Source organism: Phyllobates terribilis, unplaced genomic scaffold (genome assembly GCF_046119375.1).
Source record: "Phyllobates terribilis strain yellow unplaced genomic scaffold, ASM4611937v1 Scaffold_3__8_contigs__length_932513732, whole genome shotgun sequence".
NCBI lineage: Eukaryota > Metazoa > Chordata > Amphibia > Anura > Dendrobatidae > Phyllobates > Phyllobates terribilis.
In genome coordinates, this window is record NW_027362763.1 from 289,481,425 (window position 1) to 289,502,672 (window position 21,248).

Sequence of the window (21,248 nt, forward strand, 5' to 3'; positions counted from 1 at the left end):
ATGGTCTTTAATAGCAGGCACACTGACCGCAGAGCGGCAGCAGGAGCCGCGCTGCGGTACAGTGTGCGCGCTATTGAACAGACTGAATGGTCACTTCTCCCGGTGTGGGGATCAGTGACTATTCCAGCACAGGGGCTCAAGGGGTGCCATGCATACCAGGATGGGGGCTCAAGGGGTGCCATGCATACCAAGATGGGGGCTCAAGGGGTGCCATGCATACCAGGATGGGGGCTCAAGGGGTGCCATGCATACCAGGATGGGGGCTCAAGGGGTGCCATGCATACAAGGATGGGGGCTCAAGGGGTGCCATGCATACCAGGATGGGGGCTCAAGGGGTGCCATGCATACCAGGATGGGGGACCAAGGGGTGCCATGCATACCAGGATGGGGGCTCAAGGGGTGCCATGCATACCAGGATGGGGGACCAAGGGGTGCCATGCATACCAGGATGGGGGCTCAAGGGGGTGCCATGCATACCAGGATGGGGGCTCAAGGGGGGGGGTGCCATGCATACCAGGATGGGGGCTCAAGGGGGGGTGCCATGCATACCAGGATGGGGGCTCAAGGGGGGGTGCCATGCATACCAGGATGGGGGCTCAAGGGGGGGTGCCATGCATACCAGGATGGGGGCTCAAGGGGGGGTGCCATGCATACCAGGATGGGGGCTCAAGGGGGGGTGCCATGCATACCAGGATGGGGGCTCAAGGGGGGGTGCCATGCATACCAGGATGGGGGCTCAAGGGGGGGTGCCATGCATACCAGGATGGGGGACCAAGGAGTGCCATGCATACCAGGATGGGGGACCAAGGAGTGCCATGCATACCAGGATGGGGGACCAAGGAGTGCCATGCATACCAGGATGGGGGACCAAGGGGTGCCATGCATACCAGGATGGGGGACCAAGGGGTGCCATGCATACCAGGATGGGGGACCAAGGGGTGCCATGCCTAACCAGGATGGGGGACCAAGGGGTGGCCATGCCTAACCAGGATGGGGGACCAAGGGGTGGCCATGCCTAACCAGGATGGGGGACCAAGGGGTGGCCATGCCTAACCAGGATGGGGGACCAAGGGGTGGCCATGCCTAACCAGGATGGGGGACCAAGGGGTGGCCATGCCTAACCAGGATGGGGGACCAAGGGGTGGCCATGCCTAACCAGGATGGGGGACCAAGGGGTGGCCATGCCTAACCAGGATTGGGGACCAAGGGGTGGCCATGCCTAACCAGGATTGGGGACCAAGGGGTGGCCATGCCTAACCAGGATTGGGGACCAAGGGGTGGCCATGCCTAACCAGGATTGGGGACCAAGGGGTGGCCATGCCTAACCAGGATTGGGGACCAAGGGGTGGCCATGCCTAACCAGGATTGGGGACCAAGGGGTGGCCATGCCTAACCAGGATTGGGGACCAAGGGGTGGCCATGCCTAACCAGGATTGGGGACCAAGGGGTGCCATGCCTAACCAGGATTGGGGACCAAGGGGTGCCATGCCTAACCAGGATTGGGGACTAAGGGGTGCCATGCCTAACCAGGATGGGATGGGGACCACGTATACCAGGAAGGAGGGGCCATATATACCAGGATGGAGGATATTAACAGAATTGGGGGATATTACCCCAATACCAGTGTCAGCAGCAGACCCCCCTCCCCCATAACAGGGCATCATGACCACATTTTTTGCTTAAACTTTTTTTCCTATTTTCCTCCTCTAAAACCTAGGTGCGTCTTATAGTCCGAAAAATACGGTATATATGTATGTATATAGTGTGTTTGTAGATATAGAGAGATATAGATTATATAATTACACACAAAAAAAAATAATATATATATATTATGTGTGTGTGTATAAAAAATTTTTTTTCTTTTATTTTGTACCATTTATTTTAATCCTTTCAAGGGACTGAATCTCCTTAAACATACTATTTGCCATAGTATTGCAGTATAGTCAAAATGAGTATAAAGTTCTCCTATGTAGCTCAACCACAGGCTTGGCCTGATGAGTACTAAGACAGCAGTTACAGGGGCCTTCAATACACAGCCGGCTGCCCTGACAACTCATTGACGCACCAAATTGCAAGAGGTGATGGGAGCTGGGCAATCGTGCCATTTAAATGTCGTAGTACGCTACTGACAGAGGCATTTAAATGGTTAAACATCAGCTATCGGAGCAAGTAAGATGCCGGTTGTGCATGGTGCAGACTCTGTTCCTAATACTGCTCTGTACATGCAGACCTGACATATTGCGTACTATGACATCTTATATCTGGAAGGGGTTAATACGATATAATATATACTGATCGTGGCCTAAGGCTCTATCACGTGCTATGTATGAATATTTCCAACCAGCTCTGACCATAGATGCCTGGACAGAGCTCTGTAGCAGATGAGGGGACAGGCAGGGGAGTAACAAGGGCTGTGGAGTCGGTAAACCAAACCTCCGACTCCTCAATTTCCATGACACCGACTCCACGACTCCGACTCCCTCATACATGGCTCATGTTTAAGTGATAAATTTACTGTAGCACAGATTCATCTCAGCTAAAAGTCTAGACCCTTAGATCAGGAATAGGACAGACATTTATAGGACATTTCATAACTTTCCCAAATTCTTATAAAAATAATATTCCCCACAAACTGCATTGAACTACTGTACCCAATTTACTATATATTTTAGGAGTCTGAGTTGGTCCCTTTTATACCGACTCCGACTGCTCCTAAATGGACACCGACTCCACCTCCACAGCCCTGGGAGTAACACGTGATTGCAGGATCAGATTATGCTCAGGTTGGTTTGTAGCGGGGGCGCCACCAGTGCATTTTAAGTGTTGCTGTGTATGTTTTGTTAGTCGCTGCATATTACCAGACTGTGACTGCTCCATTTTATGTCTGCACACTTGAGTAAGTTAAAAGTTTATTGATCCAGAAGCAAAACTGATTGCATTTCATCAGCCGAGAATATTTTTCCCTAGTGTAACGTAATTGGTTGATGTAACAATGTGTTACTCTGTTGCTCTTCTTACTGTCAACTTTCCAGATCAATACAAATAAGAGTGAGCTGGATGTATACATTTCTATATCTATAGGTAGATATTGCTGTGCTTTTATGGTCTCTCAAAATCGCTATTAAATATACAGTAAGATACAGCACACAATCCCTAAGATGCTCAGTATAAGGATGTACATCATAGAAAGTGTAATAATGTAGTAATAAGGTATCAGGCACCTCCTCATGCAGCAGTGTATCCATATATACTCTGTATAATGAGGAAACCAAGAAAGACAAGGGGTGAATGAACCCAAAAATAGGGGGACAATAATACAGGCCCATGGAGTGGCATTTGGGCTTAAGATGTTATTCCCATTTATGTCACGTTTACCTGCCATATTTCAATTCTATTATTTGGCTTTATAAAAGAGAACTCCTCCACCTCACTTCTCAGTTTCCCAGCTACGAATGTTGCTGGTCTTGATTTTTTTTCAGATCTTATTTGGCCGTGTGGATGTGCCCCCACCCCCAGCCCTCTTCTCCTGCGCTGCGGCTGCATATCGCTGCCTGTACTGTATTTCTCCCTGACATCTCCTTTGCTGCACTGTCATCGCTGCCTTATCTACTGTTCTTAGCCCTCTCTTTTCCCCTCAGTCACTTTGATGCTCTTCTAGTGATTATATGTAATGGACATATGTGCATTTATCTGTTTGCACAGAGGTGTAACATTGCACTGATTGTGCTGAGGCTGCACTAATCGCAACCTCTGTTTTACACCTCTGTGAGCAAGAGGGCCTCAATATTCGGCTGCCATGCAGCACATTTCTTTGCCATTGCTCATTTTTATGTGGACTGATGAATATGGCTGCTTTCTCTTGTGTGGTGTCCTATCAGGTGCCATAGTGTTAATCCTAATGTTGACACAGATGATGCCTTGTCTTTAGCTTCTTTACTTTCACAGCATTTTCCTCCTCCTTATCACTATGAACACTTGCTACTTAAAGCAACTGGATTTGCAAACATACGTAACATGTTAGGCCAAATTCTCACTCCAAAACACGCCCTGTGTATATGCCAAACGTAACAATACATTTCTATGGCCCAGTCGTGTAGGAGGAATGCCCTTTTGGCAACTGCTGGGTGGCTTGTGGCATGGTGGTCTCTTCCATAAGGCACAGCACATGGACTGCACATTGTGGGTAGACTTCTCCACATCTGAGAGGTTCTTGTGGTCACAAGAAGAAACATCTTCAGGTTTTTGTTTTGTAAGACACCAGCAGAACATAAATAAATTGTTAAAAAATATTTTTTTTATTCCACTTTATATGGTTGCCCGGTGCTGGATAACATGTTAACCCATTCTTCACAGTCAGTATCCATCAGAAAGATTTATCAAATGTGGGTTTGATCTGATTTCCTTAATGAGTCAAGTGAAATATTGTCTTTAAACTTGACTTAAAGTGGTTTTCCCACAACCAAAAATACGGTCCATTGTTACCCATTTGGAAAATTAAAATAAGTCCGAATACATTCAATAGGTAAAATGCCTAGCTTTTTAGTAGTTACGCCTAAAAGTACTCCAGTATTGCTGTGTTCGTCCTAGTTTCTACTTGTTATGTCCTCCGGTAGTTCTGAAGGCATCTGTGGAGCATGCGCAGTGACACCTGCTATGCTTTATGGCACATGCTTTTTCTCTGCTGTCATTGTACAGGACGAGCATGCGCTCTGCAATCCACACACTACCTCTGCCATTGTCAGTAGGGCACTGCTCTGGGTTTCTGACATGTCAGGAAGGTCGTAAATGGCTTCACATCCAGTTGGATGAATGTCTCAAGTGGGGTACCACAAGGCTCTGTCCTGGGCTCTGTGTTGTTCAACATCTTTATCAATGCTTTAGATGAAGGAATTGAGGGTAAACTGATTACATTTGCTGATGACACAAAGCTAGGAGGGATAGCTAACACTAAGAAGAGAGAGAGAGAGGCTTCAAAAAGACCTAAATAAACTGGAGCAGTGGGCAGCAACTAACAGAATGTTTTTTTAACAGGGAAAAATGCAAAGTACTACATCTGGGCAATAAAAAAGAAAAAAGCATATACAGAATGGGAGGAATAGAGCTAAGCAACAGTACATGTGAAAAAGACTTAGGTATACTAATAGATCATAGACTGAACATGAGTCAACAGTGTGATGCAGCAGTAAAAAAGGCAAATACAATTCTGGGATGTATTAACAGAAGCATACAGTCTAGATCACGTGAAGTCATTATTGGTCTTTACTCCTCTTTGGTCAGACCTCATCTAGAATACTGCATCCAGTTTTGGGCACCACATTTTAAAAAAGACATTGACAAACTGGAGCAAGTTCCGAGAAGAGCGACCAGAATGGTGACTGGTCTGCAAACCATGTCCTATGAGGAACGGTTACAGGATTTGGGAATGTTTAGCTTGCAAAAAAGAAGACTGAGAGGAGACTTAATAGCTGTCTACAAATATGTCAAGGGCTGTCACATTGTAGAAGGATCATCTTTATTCTCATTTGCACAAGGAAAGACTAGAAGCAATGGGATGAAACTGAATGGGAGGAGACACGGATTAGATATTAGAAAAAACTTTTTGACAGTTAGGGTGATCAATGAGTGGAACAGGCTGTCACGAGAGGTGGCGAGTTCCCCTTCAATGGAAGTCTTCAAACAGAGGCTGGACAGACATCTGTCTGAGATGATTTAGTGAATCCTGCTTTGAGCAAGGGGTTGGACCAGATGACCCAGGAGGTCCCCTCCAACTCTACCATTCTATGAAGGCAAGGCTGTGGATGAGCATCTATACCATCCCTGTGCTGACTTGCTGTGAGGAGTAAGACCACGTTCACACGTTCAGTATTTGGTCAGTATTTTACATCAGTATTTGTAAGCCAAATTCAGGAGTGGAAAAGTATAATAGAAACACGTCACCACTTCTGTATTTTTCACCCTCTCCTGGTTTTGGCTTACAAATACTAATGTAAAATACTGACCAAATACTGGTCGCGTGACCGTGGCCTAAGGGAGTAAGCAGGGAGCAATACACTGAAGAGTTGCTGTTTCGGGAAACTATAAAAATGAGGAGCAATTCAGATGGCAGGAAGTGACTGTAAATAACAGAGCGCTGCTGTCAGACAGCCTGACCAGTCAGATCAGGCAGAGGACACTCTGATCGGGGCTGGAACTCTTAGAAGAATCCAGAGCATCAATTACTGTTGAACTTCCTGCGTTTCCCAGTGCCACAAAGGTAGGGATGGATCGTTGGCAACCGATACGGTGCAAAGAGCGGAGTCCCTTCTGTGAATGATGGGGATCCCTCCTCCCCTCACCCATGAGAGCTACTTGCAGTTTCAGAATGGCTCTCACTGTGGTAAAATCACTGTGTTTGGCTGCCTATTCAACTGCTACTCCGCCACCCATCTTACCAAATGCTCTGGCATTGGCTGATTACAAGTGGGTTGGATTTTGACTGAGATTTATCCAAGTTCACCAAAAAGATCCGGACTGCCCATCACTACACGGAGGGTGCGGGGGTAAGGGCAAATATCCGCAGTACACAGAAGAGTGAAGGAGAGCCAGAAAGATAGGCAGGAGACTTCTGGGAAATGTAGTTTCCCCAGGCTTAATCTGTAGTCACATAATGGTGGGTGTAGGACCTCACACTTTACTGAATGAAATGATGCAGAACAGCATAATCCCATTTATGTATAGTACCCTGTAATACGTGGTCATATTAGTTTCGAGGTTTCTAAAAAAATTAAAAAAAATTGCATTATGGAAACGCGTTTTTAAATACCTGGGTGAATTGTGTATTTGTTTGATTATTTGTCTTATTTTATGTTTTAAAGGAGGGTTTACGGCCAGGAGACACTACTAGCACGTTCTGTGGTACACCAAATTACATTGCACCTGAAATCCTGCGTGGAGAAGATTATGGTAAAAAAAAATTATTATTTATGCGTCTCATTTCTGCTGATGGTAAAACTCAGTGACTGGTGTTTACGTGAGCGATGATGTCACTTGGCTTTTTGTTTCATGATTTTTTATTTTTAAAATAGGAGGCAATCCTTTTCAGGGCACTTTTTTTTTTTGGTCCAAAGGCCACAATGTCATACCAAACAAATTCCTAGCGCTTCAGACAAAATTAAAGGGGTACTTATATGAATATATCACCAAAACCACTATCAGTACATGAAAGCAGCACCAGAACCACCATTATTATGCATTGCTTATATAGTGCAATCATATTCCACAGCGCTTTATAGGCATGGTTATCACTGTCCACATTGGGGCTCACAATCTAAATTCCCTATGGCTATGTGCCCACAATGCAAATTTGAAGCAGAAATTTCCTGAGCGTTTTTTTCCTCTCCCTGGCAGAAAAAACGCATGCGGATTTTACATTCATTTAAGCATTTTTACATGCCTTTTTACATGTGTTTTTTCAAGCGGTTTTCCAAGCGATTTTGAGCATCACTCAAATGTATTTGAAAAAGGGCTTGACAATATAAGTTGGCCACACAATATAAATCCATGCAACTGGCATGGATTTATATTGTGTGATCAACTTATGAGGAGAGTTCTGCTTTCAAATGGTGCATCTATACTAAAAAAAAAAATGTATTAAAAATAATTAAAAAAAAAAACCTTATACTCACCTCTCCTGCGGCCCCCGGTCTCCTTCCAGCGGCGATCCTCTCTCCTCGGCGGCCCACGGTGTACTGGCAGGACCTGCGGTGACGTCATTTAATCAGCTGATGGTCACGCGACCGCTGGCGTCTGCGGTCAGGTGACGGTCGCGTGACCATCAGCTGATTAAATGACGTCACCGCTGGTCCTGCCAGTACACTACGGGCCGCCGAGGAGAGAGGATCGACGCCGGAGAGGTGAGTATGAATAACTTTTTAATTTTTTACTTTATATTCTTTAACTTGTGGGTACGATGGTACCTGGGTCGGATGAGAGTCTCCTCCTCTTCAGACCCGGGTACCATCCGCGCATAGAACCGCATAAAGTCAGCATGTATTAATCTATACCTGCGGATTTTATGCGGTTCAGTGCAAGTCAGTGGCTGCGATTTCGCGCAAAATCATGCCCAAATTGGTTGTGCTGCGGATTTTTCCACAATGATAATCTGCAGCGGAAATTTCCGCAGCATGTGCACAGCACATGCAGATTATCATTGGGAAACGAGGCAGACATCTTAACAAGCGATTGTAATGTCTTTTCGCGGCGGAAATGCATTAAATCCGCATTGTGGGCACACAGCCTATCAGTATGTCTTTCGCGTGTTGGAGGTAACCGGAGAACCCAGAGGAAGCCCACACAAACACAGGGAAACCATCAAACTCTGCGCTGCAAAGCAACTGTGGTAACCTCTGAGCACCATGCTGCCCCATATGTACCATTAGTTCATGAATGCAGCACCTGACTTAGTACTGTGATCAATTGCAATGTCAGGTCAGCCTCCACCATATATACTTGTATCGCATGAACCTACAACTCCCAGTATATCCAAAATGGTAAGGAGATCCTAGGAGTTGCTGTTCCTACCTTCATTAGACCATGCACAAACAGTACTGGTAGACTCAGCACCACAAATAAACATTTACATCCAGGTACCTTACAGGTGAAAGTTTCTCTTATTTAAATTGTTCTAATCCCTTTTGTTACCATGTAGTTTAGACGCCATTATGAGATTTCACGCCCACAGCTAGTCTCTGCAGAATTTCCTCTTCACTGGCCTCCTGCGGCACACCCCGACACGGTGCCCCTAAAAATAAGTGTCATAATGCCCCATGAATAAAAATATTTCCCATGCTGTGCTCCAAAATAAACATTTGCCCCTCACTGTGCTTGCTTCACAAAATGTGACCCCCATACTGCCCCCTTATGATGCATTTACTTATGCTTTGTCTTCTAATTTATGTATACTAAAGGCTTCAGTGTGGACTGGTGGGCACTAGGTGTCTTGATGTTTGAGATGATGGCTGGTCGGTCACCATTCGATATTGTGGGCAGTTCAGACAATCCAGACCAAAACACAGAGGATTTCCTTTTCCAAGGTACCAGCCATTTACTGGTTTTGTCTTTTTAGTGTATAAATACAATTTGTATGTGTACTTTGAAATAAGTCCTCGTTCTGGTAAAGGGATTTTTCGTTCGTATCATGTTATGGTATATCACTATGATTCACCAGTGGGGGTTCAACCTCAGCAATCCTGTGAACTAAGGGGACCCTGTTCTAGTGTGGCCATTCATCCCCCTTTATTGATTTTCTCTGCACATCAGCACCCTGGCCCCCAGGTTTACAGTAAGCTGAAGCCAGCTTAATTCTAGTGAATGCGGTTGGCTGCAGCTACATAACCAAATGGAGCTACAGATGTTGGGATGAGAACAAATTTATAGTTTTAGTAAAGAAAAATTCACCCTGTCTGTTCCAGCCTTTGTAGTTTGCTACTATTATGAGACCTTTAAAGTTTTGTTAAGGTGGTCATACATACATACATACATACATACATACATACATACTGTAGGGGTTCATCCTCTCAGCTGGTTGGAAAACAAAAACACAGGGTTTTTTGTATTACACACGGAATAGTGTCTCATTTCAGAGAGATTCTGCCTCCTCTCTCTCCAGCTCCAACACAACCTACCCTGCTCAGCTTCCCCAGCTGACTGACCAACAAATGAATACAGGGCCTGACTCTAGACATAGCTAGCCAGGTGCATGTAATCGGGACCTCCAGTGCTAGGTTTTAACCTTGTCCTGCCTGGCTTTCCTAAATTACTCAGGAAAATATATCTTTCAGCAGTGATTTATGACCCACTACATGGATTCAATCCATACCTCCACCAGAAGGTCTGCAGATAATTAAACATTCCCACAGACTTGCCGTTTACAACTAAAAGCCCTAAATTTGCTCTCTTTGACTTGTCATTAGGAGGCATCACCCCTAACACCTCATGAACAAATGTCTTGCTGTAACATCACTTAAATGTTGTGCCTTTTGTCTTATCAATTCATTTGTAATATTGCCTGAAGAAGGAGCCTCTGTGCTCTGAAAGCTTGTGTGTATATATATGTATATGTATATATATATGTATATATATGTATATGTATATATATATATATATATATATATATATATATATATATATATATATATATATATATATATATATATATATATATATATATATATATATATATATATATTTTTTTTCTGGTTAGCCAATAAAGGTATCACTCCGAGAATACTTTTGTCATTTTTGGGCATAAAAGTATTTACATTGACCTTTCAGCAATGAAATGTTTATTTTTAATGGAGAAAATGTGTTGTTTTTTTTGTTTTTGTTTTTTTTACCTTACAGTTATTCTTGAAAAGCAAATTCGTATTCCCAGATCTTTGTCTGTGAAAGCCGCTAGCGTTTTAAAAAGCTTTCTGAATAAGGTAAGCCTCAGAATATTTTGTGTCTATATAGGTGCCTTGTATTACTGTCTTCCAAACCATAGTTTAGCTCTTAGGCTGCATGCAGACATCCATTGTACATGTCCGTGTGCTGTCTATTTTCATCCATACACACAACTGTTTTAATAACAGATCTGTTACTCTGATCTGTCAGACTCTGAACATGTCCTATTCTCATCCGACTCTGGCATTAAAGTCTAGGGGGATCCATTAAGAACAGATGAAAAAAGGAAGACAGACTTAACTGTTCCATCGGTTTTTCACTGATCTGTTGCGAAGAGTCAGTGGTTAAAAAAATTGGTTCAGACAGTATCTGCTTTAGTTTTTAAAAATGGATGAGACAAAAATGAATGCAACACAAAGGCAAAACAGATGACCCGTGAGAGAAAACGGTCCGTTTTACACTGATTTATAAACTTCTGTGTTAATATAGCCTTAGTACTTGGCAAGCTTCTGATGACAATCTCTCATCAATTCTGTAATGCATGGATAAACTAAATAAGTGCTAGGTTTATCTAATGCTCCCTAATACTGTGGACCAATGGCCATCTTCTAGAACTGTGGTCTTCAATTAGAGACTCGCCTGCTGTTATAAAACTACAACTCCCAGCATGCCTCTATAGAACCACAGGTTGGAGACCACTGGTATGTTCAATGTTCTACAATCTCCACAATGCAAGGCAGACACATTTGTGCTATGTGCTGTCCGCACTACTGCAGTTCTTTGGAAAATCGAATTAACCTTCCTGATTCATGAAAAAAACAAACCTGGAGCTTTACATTGTAAATATTCATCAGACTCCTCTTAAATTTATATACTCATTTTTTCTATATTATTTTTCAGTGTATATACGTATTTGATCAGAAATATAAACCTACTACCGTAATACTTTTTCTTATGCATTTTAGGAACCAAAGGACCGCCTTGGCTGTCATCCACAGACAGGATTTGCTGATATCCAGGGACATCAGTTTTTCCGCAATGTTGACTGGGATCTGGTAAATAAAACCATTTATTTTTTCTGTCTGTATATGGTATTCAAATGCAATAATTGTATATTTTTCAACATGAAACCTTTTCAGAATGACAATTAAGACGTTGTTCGACATACAACAATTTTAAAATGTCCAGATTAACCTTTTAACTCCCAATGACTGATATATTCATCATGGAGCGTGTCTCGAACTTTGGAGCAGGCTCAGAAGCCGAGCCCGATCCACACTGGGCAGATACTGGCTATATGATGTTACTGGCTTCTGCCTCTAACAACAGCGATTGGCGTGGCAGACAATCGCTGCTGTTAACCTCTTAAATGCCTGTCAATTGCTGACAGCTGCATTCAAGCACCGCTATCCAGGACGGTCATTAGTTTGGGAGATCATCAGCTTTCCTGCAACGTGACTGCTAGGAGCCAACGAGTTTATATGACTGCCGCTGGTGGCTGGGCATCAAAGGAGACTGATTTTTACTATATACAGCAATATAAAATTAATTAACCCGATCTGTAAACAGGGGAAGAAATCAAAATACCAGAATTGTGGTGTTTTGGTTGCTGTAACTCCACAAAAAATGCAATAAGAAGTGATCAAAACTATCAGGTCACCACGCCAAAAACAAGCCCTCAAAAAGCTCCATCAACCCAAAAAAGGTTACGGGTTTTGGAAAATGGCGACTCAAGCAAATCATTTTTTTAATGAATTTCTGCATTTTTTTTTAAACCATTTTTAAATACTATACACTTTATTGATCCAATATATATATTTATATTGATTGCACATTTGGTATTGTTGTGCCTGCCTGGACAGCCATATTTCCGGGTTGTTTTTACTGTAGAATTAACGTCAAAAGACAAAACCCAAAAAAACAATTGGGGAAATTGCTTTTATTTTTTGGGAATTTCAATTCAATTTTTTTTTTATTCTGTAAACTGTATTTAAAAATGGATAGTATCATTCAAAAGTACAACTAGTTCCACAAAAACAGGCCCTCAAATGGCTTTGTCAGCGTGAAAATAACATTACGGCTCTTGGAAGAAGGGGAGAGAAAAATTAAAAAATTGGGGTTAATACTTCTACAGTACTGTGTATTAACAAATGATGCTTGCATAGGACATTCACGTTTTAAATGATTATTACTATTTTTCATAAATGGGTATTAAAGGATAGTGTTTATAGAAACAAGCACTTAAGCAATTTTTTTGCTTATTAAAATTTTCAGCTGTTGTTCAGATATTAACACTTGTTTATAGCTCATTGCCTAGGAGCCCGACCACCGCTGCCATCCAACTTGCAAGCACAGTGCTGAAGGTGGCTGGGCTTAGGAGGTAACGGTGCGCCCCAGAGATCATGGCCAGTTTCAAAATGGTGCTTACACGCTCAATAGATAAAAACCAAAGCAACGGACTGTGGGTAAAAGTGTTAATATCTCCAGAACAGCTGAAGATTTTAATAAGCAGTAAACTGCAAAATTGCTTGAATTTACAACCACTATCCTACATTACACATTTATGAAGATGGATATAACCCTTTGAAGTCCAGGAGAAATACTTTAAAGTTAAAATCTCTCCTTCATTATAGTTGTTGTCAGGTGTCACAGAGGTATATTAATAATAGTCCAAAGGTATACATCTTCCAAGAGCTTTGGGCACTGATGTTTGAATTAATAAGTTAATGGTTAAGTAAAATTTTATTTTCTTCTTAGATGGAACAAAAACAAGTGGTTCCGCCCTTCAAGCCAAACATATGTGGAGAATTTGGGTTGGATAATTTTGATGTTCAGTTCACAAATGAGCCCGTTCAGCTCACGCCTGATGATGAGTACGTTACTTCAGTAATTCTTCTTGGAATAAATTACTTTAATTTTTCCGAAACAGAATAGGGTCAGGGTTAACAATAAAAAGCTAGAGTTGTACCATAATAAACCATCTCCAGATGTGGCACTCATTGACTGCTGGACTGGATATGGTAGAGCAAATGTGATAGCTCTCCTCTAAAGATGGGAGAACTGATTCGCAGGACTCCGTCCATGAGTTAGGTCAGTATTCTGTGAGCACTGGACGGGAGGCCTGCGAATCTTCTTACCTCTTGGCTCCATTTCTGATTAGCCAGACTGGCAAGTCGTCATCACTGCGGCTCGGTGCTCGCACAGCAGTGCAACAGCCCGAATAATTAATAATAATAATCTTTATATAGCGCCAACATATTCCGTAGTGCTTTACAATTCAGAGGTCCATATAAAACAGTCATAAGTAACATAGCTAAAGATAATACAATAATTAAAGCAAAAATAATGACGACCCTGCTCTTAAGAGCTTACAATCTACAAGAAGAGGATCTGGGAATGCCTGGAGGTAAAGAGATTCGCAGGCCTGCAAATCCATTCTCCTGTCTCTACTCTCCACGTGTCTTTTTCCACTCTCAGCTTTTGACCAGATACTAATCTAGGAAAACCCATTTAAATTGAGTGACTGTGGTTGGAGAGCGGAGTGTGCGTTCCATTCATGGGGTTGTTGGACATGACATTACCTTCTGGCTTCCCTAAGCCCCGGGTCATCAGCCTTTATTACCAGGAGCTGTAGCGAGCCAGTTATTTCTTGTAGGTAAAATGTATTATTGGACGTCGGCTCTTGAGAGGAATGTGGACAGTGTCGAACTTGTTGCTTCACATTACCACATAGTATTGTCCGTCTAACATATGAATTGGGAAACATGTTACAGAATTGCATTCTAACACTCATTATTAGGCTGCAAAAATATATTCAAAATCACTCAGTGATACGGGGATTAAGATAAAAATGCCCTGATTCGCAGGGGGTTCATATTCTCCCAAGTAATTTTATAAGGAACCCTACTGATTAAACCTCTGCAGCACATTCAACCTGTGAAATCCCTTTTTCAATACACTCCGGGTCGCGCAAGAAAACAATATTATATCTGAACACAACTGTTCAGCAATATAATATCTTCCTTTAGGGAAGGTGGGAGTTAGGAAAGACTTTAATGAAAAACCAAGAAACAGAGGAAACGGGTGATAAACCAGTCTTTCATATCATACATGTGAACGTGCATGTGTGTAAAATATATATATTGCGCGCACACATGTATAACAATATGGGTTGTGTGTATACATATCTTTATGGTCGCTCAATATTTACACTTAGAGATTAATTTGATTTAATTTTGGCATAAAAATTTTTTTTTTGTATTTAGACAAGGTATAATTGGCAGCAGTTACTGCTTTGGGTATGGGCACATTTGATTGCCCTTTCCCTTTGCATGTGTGAACAATTTTTTTTCCAACTCTGTTTTGCAAAACTAGATTTGTCCTCTTCATGACATTAAAAGCTTCGCTTTGTTGCGGTCCTCTTACGGGAAGATATACTTTTATCCAATGTTGCGTCCTCTTGCGGGAAGATATACTTTTATCCAATGTTGCGTCCTCTTGCGGGAAGATATACTTTTATCCAATGCTGCGGTCTTCTTACAGGAAGATATACTTTTATCCAATGTTGCGTCCTCTTGCGGGAAGATATACTTTTATCCAATGCTGCGGTCTTCTTACGGGAAGATATACTTTTATCCAATGCTGTGGTCTTCTTACGGGAAGATATACTTTTATCCAATGCTGCGGTCTTCTTACGGGAAGATATACTTTTATCCAATGCTGCGGTCCTCTTACGGGAAGATATACTTTTATCCAGTGTTGCGGTCCTCTTACGGGAAGATATACTTTTATCCAATGTTGCGGTCCTCTTACGGAAAGATATACTTTTATCCAATGTTGCGGTCCTCTTAGGGGAAGATATACTTTTATCCAATGTTGCAGTTCTGCAGACTTCAGCAGGTCTTCCTGCTACCTCTCTATTTTAACACAATCTTTTAAAGGAGTTGTTTTTCCGATAATAGTGTAAGAGCAGGGAATGTGATAGAATAAACTGCTGACACCACACACACACACCCTGGAACTTTTTCTACATCCTATTTGAATACATTTCATGTTGACTTCTTTTATTCTAATATTTAGTGGACTGATTAGACTAGACTCTGGGAACACCTTTTACACCAGTAATTGCCACCAGTAATAAAAGCTTGCATCTCTCTTGCATTTAATCTCAATAACAGCCCCCTGCTTGGTGTGATTACAGCATATATTGCACTCTGCATTTACAGCTCATTACTGAGATTTTCTTTTTTTCTTGCAGGGATGTGGTGAGAAAGATTGACCAATCCGAGTTTGAGGGTTTTGAATACATCAACCCTCTATTAATGTCTGCAGAGGAATGTGTATGATGGACGCTACCTTCATATGTCGCTGCTGCCATTGCAGTGCCTGGGCCTCTTTCTGTTGCACAAAGAACACTACTGTACTGGCACCCAGCCTGATACATGGCCGGGCACTACTGTACACCAACGAATCTATCTCCCTGTTACTATAATGCCATGTATTTAACATATGGACATGAAAGTTAAGTTACAGTTCTTACATACTTTACCAGGATGTGTACATTTTGGCCATTTATTTCCTTACTTTTGTGTCTTGTCTAAAGAAATGTTGAATAGTTTCTGCGGTTTATAACAGGATTTGCTTTCAGCAGCAAATGTATCCATACCTGAATGTAACAGCATATTACCTGCTTTACTGGAATGAAGCTGCGCCCTGTTCGGGCACCTATGTTTATGGCTGGTTACCATGCCTTTCATGCCAGCAGTGATATTAATCCATTTGTGTCCTAAGCCTAATACATGGGGTGCAACTACAGCAGCTTCTGGAAACAGGGGCGTCATTATCAGTCTTTTATCTTGTGCTTGGAAATGGCCCACTGTAGTAGTCAGACATTGAGATGAAATGAATATATGTATTTAGGGTGTCATGTCCGTGGCGGTATTGTCTATTTTATGTAAAAACTGCTGCCCAGCAAGTGGTTGTGCTTTATATACAGATTGGCGGTGCAGGACTTATTCAGTCCGCTAGGTAGGGCTTGCTATTGTTATTCCATGAAATGTTTCATGTAAGTGGTTGATAAAGGGAACACTACAAGAAAAGTAAGTTTATTGTAAATCTTTATTGGTGCCAAATTCACACTGGATGTATTCTTGTGGCATACATGCTGCATGCCTTTCTTAAGTGAGCTTATTACATCGATGTCTTAGCCGAACCCTCAGAATGAGAAGACTAATAGCCTCGCTGGCTACATTTTTATAGACGTGTTCCTAGTGATAATATACCCCATCCAGTTATATAACAGCCACCATTTTCTTTTTTAATTTTTCATATAAGGCTAATAGAAGTTCTCGATATTCACTCTCTTAATGAATGTACAACGACATTACGTTTTTTTCAGAGACCTGCTTATTACAGTGTTTGCAAACATTGGCTATACTGTGTATTAGTGATAGAGGATACGAGCAATGTCTGCATCATTACTGTGCACAGCATGTCGGATATCTGGTACTTGGGGGAGGGGAAATATTCCCATTAAGCATGGTATTTTCTCCATTTTAATCTGTCAGGTTTCCAGCCGAAGTGTTAATGAGTTTCCCTAAATAGTGCCACAGTTCCTAGACAAGTGCTGACTTCATTAATAAACATTCTTGGTACATGACAGGCTTTCTAAAGTTTCCGCATTTTGTTTGCTTGGTTACAGCCTAGCCTGTGAAAATAGGGTAAGGGGTATTAACCAAGTGTACAACCCGTCTATAGATAAGGGCGTGCTGCTTTTACCTCGCCACTGAACCTCACATTGGATAATTTCACCATTTATTACATGGGTTGATTTCTCTCATGTATTGCACTAGTGCTAGCAGCCCTCTTCGGTCCTATGGAGGTTCAGTGCTAGCAGCCCTCTCCGGTCCTATGGAGGTTCAGTGCTAGCAGCCCTCTCCGGTCCTATGGAGGTTCAGTGCTAGCAGCCCTCTCCGGTCCTATGGAGGTTCAGTGCTAGCAGCCCTCTCCGGTCCTATGGAGGTTTCGTCTGCGACTGGGGGGTGATAGATCATCGCACAGTCTTGCTGCCTGTGAACAGCCCTTATTTTTGATAGACTGATCCTCGGCTAACATATGGGAGGTATGCTCAACCTTTCTCCTAGCAAGAGGATTTTATGTCAGCCCTTTTTATTTAATCTGTACCGTGTGACACATACCAAGTCTTCACAATGCCTCCTCCAGAGTAGACCTGAGGGACCTCTGATGCTCGTAAGAAGCAGCTTATTTATGAGCCTTTCACTCCATGCCAGATATCACCAGATGCCTGTATGTTAATGGACTGATGTTATTGATGATCTTGTCTTCCTCATCTTTTTCTTACTTTTTTTATTCTTTTATATATTTTTAAGTGGCTTTATTCACTTTTCTTATGGTTTATTTTTATGATACTTGGTAGAATGTATGTGGGATCATCAGGTTTTTGTTATTTTTTTAACCTGTTGCACAAAAATATTTTTTGTATAAATAATGAAGTGGTAATATTTGGGGTGATTCTTTACGTGCCACTTTTTCCCCCTACAATGTTCACTCTATGGTTTAATTTGGCCCTGGCCATTCATAGCAAAACTAGCGGTCAGTGTTACCCAGTCGAGACCACTTCATACTCCTGTTAAAGCTGATAACATTTGCGCACATGAAGCCTCTGACGCAAATGTGAACACAGCTTAACACACCAGAGGCAAGTGTTGCTCTATTTTTATCACCACAGTAAGAGAATTGGACAATCCTAATATATATACCGGTATATATTTTTTCTTCTGCATAGCTTGGCTGTAGCTGTTGGGTAAAATCTCATTGATTTTCAGGTTAGGTAACCATTTTAGACTTTTTTTTTTCAGCCACCTGAATTGAGAGGACTGGACTCCCGGGTATTATAAACATATATACATCTTGTATAGTATAATATTTTTAGATGTTATTACATTATGTGCCGTGTATTGTTATACTGTTAACAAAAAAGCTGTACCCCATAGCATTGCCTGCATGTAGTAATAAAACACAGCATATGACAAGAGTTGTAACTAAAGATTGGCTTTGTTTTAATAAAATGTTTATATGAGATCTGAAGTTACGTATTCATCATAATTGTACAAAAGGGACATTTTTTGTATGCAAACCAGGACATTGTGTCCTTCAGCTGTGAATGCTGTAACTTGTGTTACTTTATTGTACATGAGCAAACTAATTACATTGGTTATTATGAGCTCGGGACTTTAGTCTGAGGAAATTACATTGAAAAGATGGATGTATAAAATTTTGAGAAGTTTTTATCATATGTATTTTGGGTAACCCTAAAGGAGACCTGTATAGATGTCCATCATTTGAATGCCTTTTAAAGTGGCTTGGGTTCAGTGCAGGCCCCTGGTCCAGCAGCCACATTGGTAGCCTGTGGCCGTTGGGCCAAAGCCCAGTGGACCTACGTCTAACTGCAGGCAGCCTAAGCGCTTCTTCTGTTTGGTAGGCTTGGTGCAACATCATTGCAGGACCGTAATGGCCTACTCCTCAAAAGAGGGCACCAGGGGTGACCACAGGTAGGAGGAAGTTCACAGAGCTATGGTCCAGTGGCCATGGACTATTGATGTGGTTTACAGCTATACTAGGGGAACAAGGCCCCTGGAGCAAGTCTTAAGAAGAATAGAGAAAAGGACATGAAAAAGATTAATACGTGTATGGCCCCATTCATGCATCCGTTTTTCGTGTACCTTTTCTTTCCGTATTTTTCATTGATGGGACACTTGCCCTTTATACCCTGCTCAAAAAAATAAAGGGAACACTTAAACAACAGAATATAACTCCAAGTAAATCAAACTTCTGTGAAATCAAACTGTCCACTTAGGAAGCAACACTGATTGACAATTTCTCATGCTGTTGTGCGAATGGAATAGACAATAGATGGATATTATTGGCAATTATCAAGACACCCTCAATAAAGGAGTGGTTCTGCAGGTGGGGACCACAGACCCCATCTCAGTACTAATGCTTTCTGGCTGATGTTTTGGTCACTTTTGAATGTTTGTTGTTCTTTCACACTCGTGGTAGCATGAGACGGACTCTACAACCCACAGAAGTTGCTCAGGTAGTGCAGCTCATCCAGGATGGCACATTAATGCGAGCTGTGGCAAGAAGGTTTGCTGTGTCTGTCAACTTAGCGTCCAGAGGCTGGAGGCGCTACCGGGAGACAGGCCAGTACACCAGGAGACGTGAAGGGGGCCATAGGAGGGTAAAAACCCAGCAGCAGGACCGCTACCTTTGTGCAAGGAGGAACAGGAGGAGCACTGCCAGAGCCCTGCAAAATGACCTCCAGCAGGCCACAAATGTGCATGTGTCTGCACAAATGGTTAGAAACCGACTCCATGAGGGTGGTATGAGGGCACGACGTCCACAGATGGGGGTTGTGCTCACAGCCCAACACTGTGCAGGACGCTTGGCATTTGCCACAGAACACTAGGATTGGCAAAGTCGCCACTGCCGCCCTGTGCTCTTCACAGATGAAAGCAGGTTCACACTGAGCACATGTGACAGATGTGACAGAGTCTGGAGACGCCGTGGAGAGCGATCTGCTGCCTGCAACATCCTTCAGCATAACCGGTTTGGCAGTGGGTCAGTAATGGTGTGGGCTGGCATTTCTTTGGAGGGCCGCACAGCCCTCCATGTGCTCGCCAGAGGTAGGCTGACTGCCATTATGTACCGAGATGAGATCCTCAGACCCCTTGTCAGACCATATGCTGGTGCGGTTGGCCTTGGGTTCCTCCTAATGCAGGACAATGCCAGACCTCATGTGGCTGGAATGTGTCAGCAGTTCCTGCAAGATGAAGGCATTGAAGCTATGGACTGGCCCGCCCGTTCCCCAGACCTGAATCTGATTGAGCACATCTGGGACATCATGTCTAGCTCCATCCACCAACGTCACGTTGCACCACAGACTGTCCAGGAGTTGGCGGATGCTTTAGTCCAGGTCTGGGAGGAGATCCCACAGGAGACCATTTGCAACCTCATCAGGAGCATGCCCAGGCACTGTAGGGAGGTCATACAGGCACGTGGAGGTCACACACAACACTGAGCCTCATTTTGACTTTTTTTAAGGACATTACATCAAAGTTGGATCAGCCTGTAGTGTGCTTTTCCACTTTAATTTTGGGGGTGACTCCAAATCCAGGCCTCCATTGGTTAATACATTTGATTTCCATTGATGATTTTTGTGTGATTTTGTTGTCAGCACATTCAACTTTGTACAGAACAAAGTATTCAATGAGAATATTTCATTCATTCAGATCTAAGATGTGTTATTTGAGTGTTCCCTTTATTTTTTTGAGCAGTGTAGTTTATGGGCATGTTCACATGTCTTGTTTTTTTACAGGGAAAAAAAAGATGTTTGTTTTTGATCCATTTTATAGATCAAACTCGCCGAGAAAAATACAGATAATACTTGGATGCCTTCTCTTGTCTGAGTACTGTCCATTTTTACTGTGTGTGGATAAGAGAGACTTCTATTGTGTATTATTTTTTTCATACGAGAAGAACGGATGCCAGATTGGTGATAAAATGGACATGGACCAAAAATGAGTGAAAATCACATCCATCCCTTGAAAGACCATGTAGACATGTGCAAAAAAGGAAGACTTCTAATTGGAGCCTAAGACTTTTTCCATATGGCCATATTTTGGAAAATGTCAGCTGAACAGTAAAACCACGTTCACACATTCAGTATTTGGTCAGTTTTTTTACCTCAGTATTTGTAACCCAAAACCAGGAGTGGGTGATAAATACAGAAGTGGTGACGTGTTTCT

At 42.5% G+C, this 21,248-nt stretch overlaps 1 protein-coding gene across 1 annotated transcript in view; it reads left to right on the forward strand.

Annotated features, from left to right (window-relative positions):
- Positions 1–18,520, forward strand: part of PRKCI (protein kinase C iota) — an 87,053-nt gene extending 68,533 nt beyond the window's left edge. Inside the window, exons 13-18 of the mRNA XM_073674877.1 lie at positions 6,855–6,942; positions 8,946–9,071; positions 10,381–10,460; positions 11,388–11,477; positions 13,180–13,295; positions 15,680–18,520. Of these exons, the coding sequence (XP_073530978.1) occupies positions 6,855–6,942; positions 8,946–9,071; positions 10,381–10,460; positions 11,388–11,477; positions 13,180–13,295; positions 15,680–15,767 (588 nt within the window). The 3' untranslated portion in view covers positions 15,768–18,520. The remainder of the gene's footprint in view (positions 1–6,854; positions 6,943–8,945; positions 9,072–10,380; positions 10,461–11,387; positions 11,478–13,179; positions 13,296–15,679) is intronic.
- Positions 18,521–21,248: the final 2,728 nt, after the last annotated feature.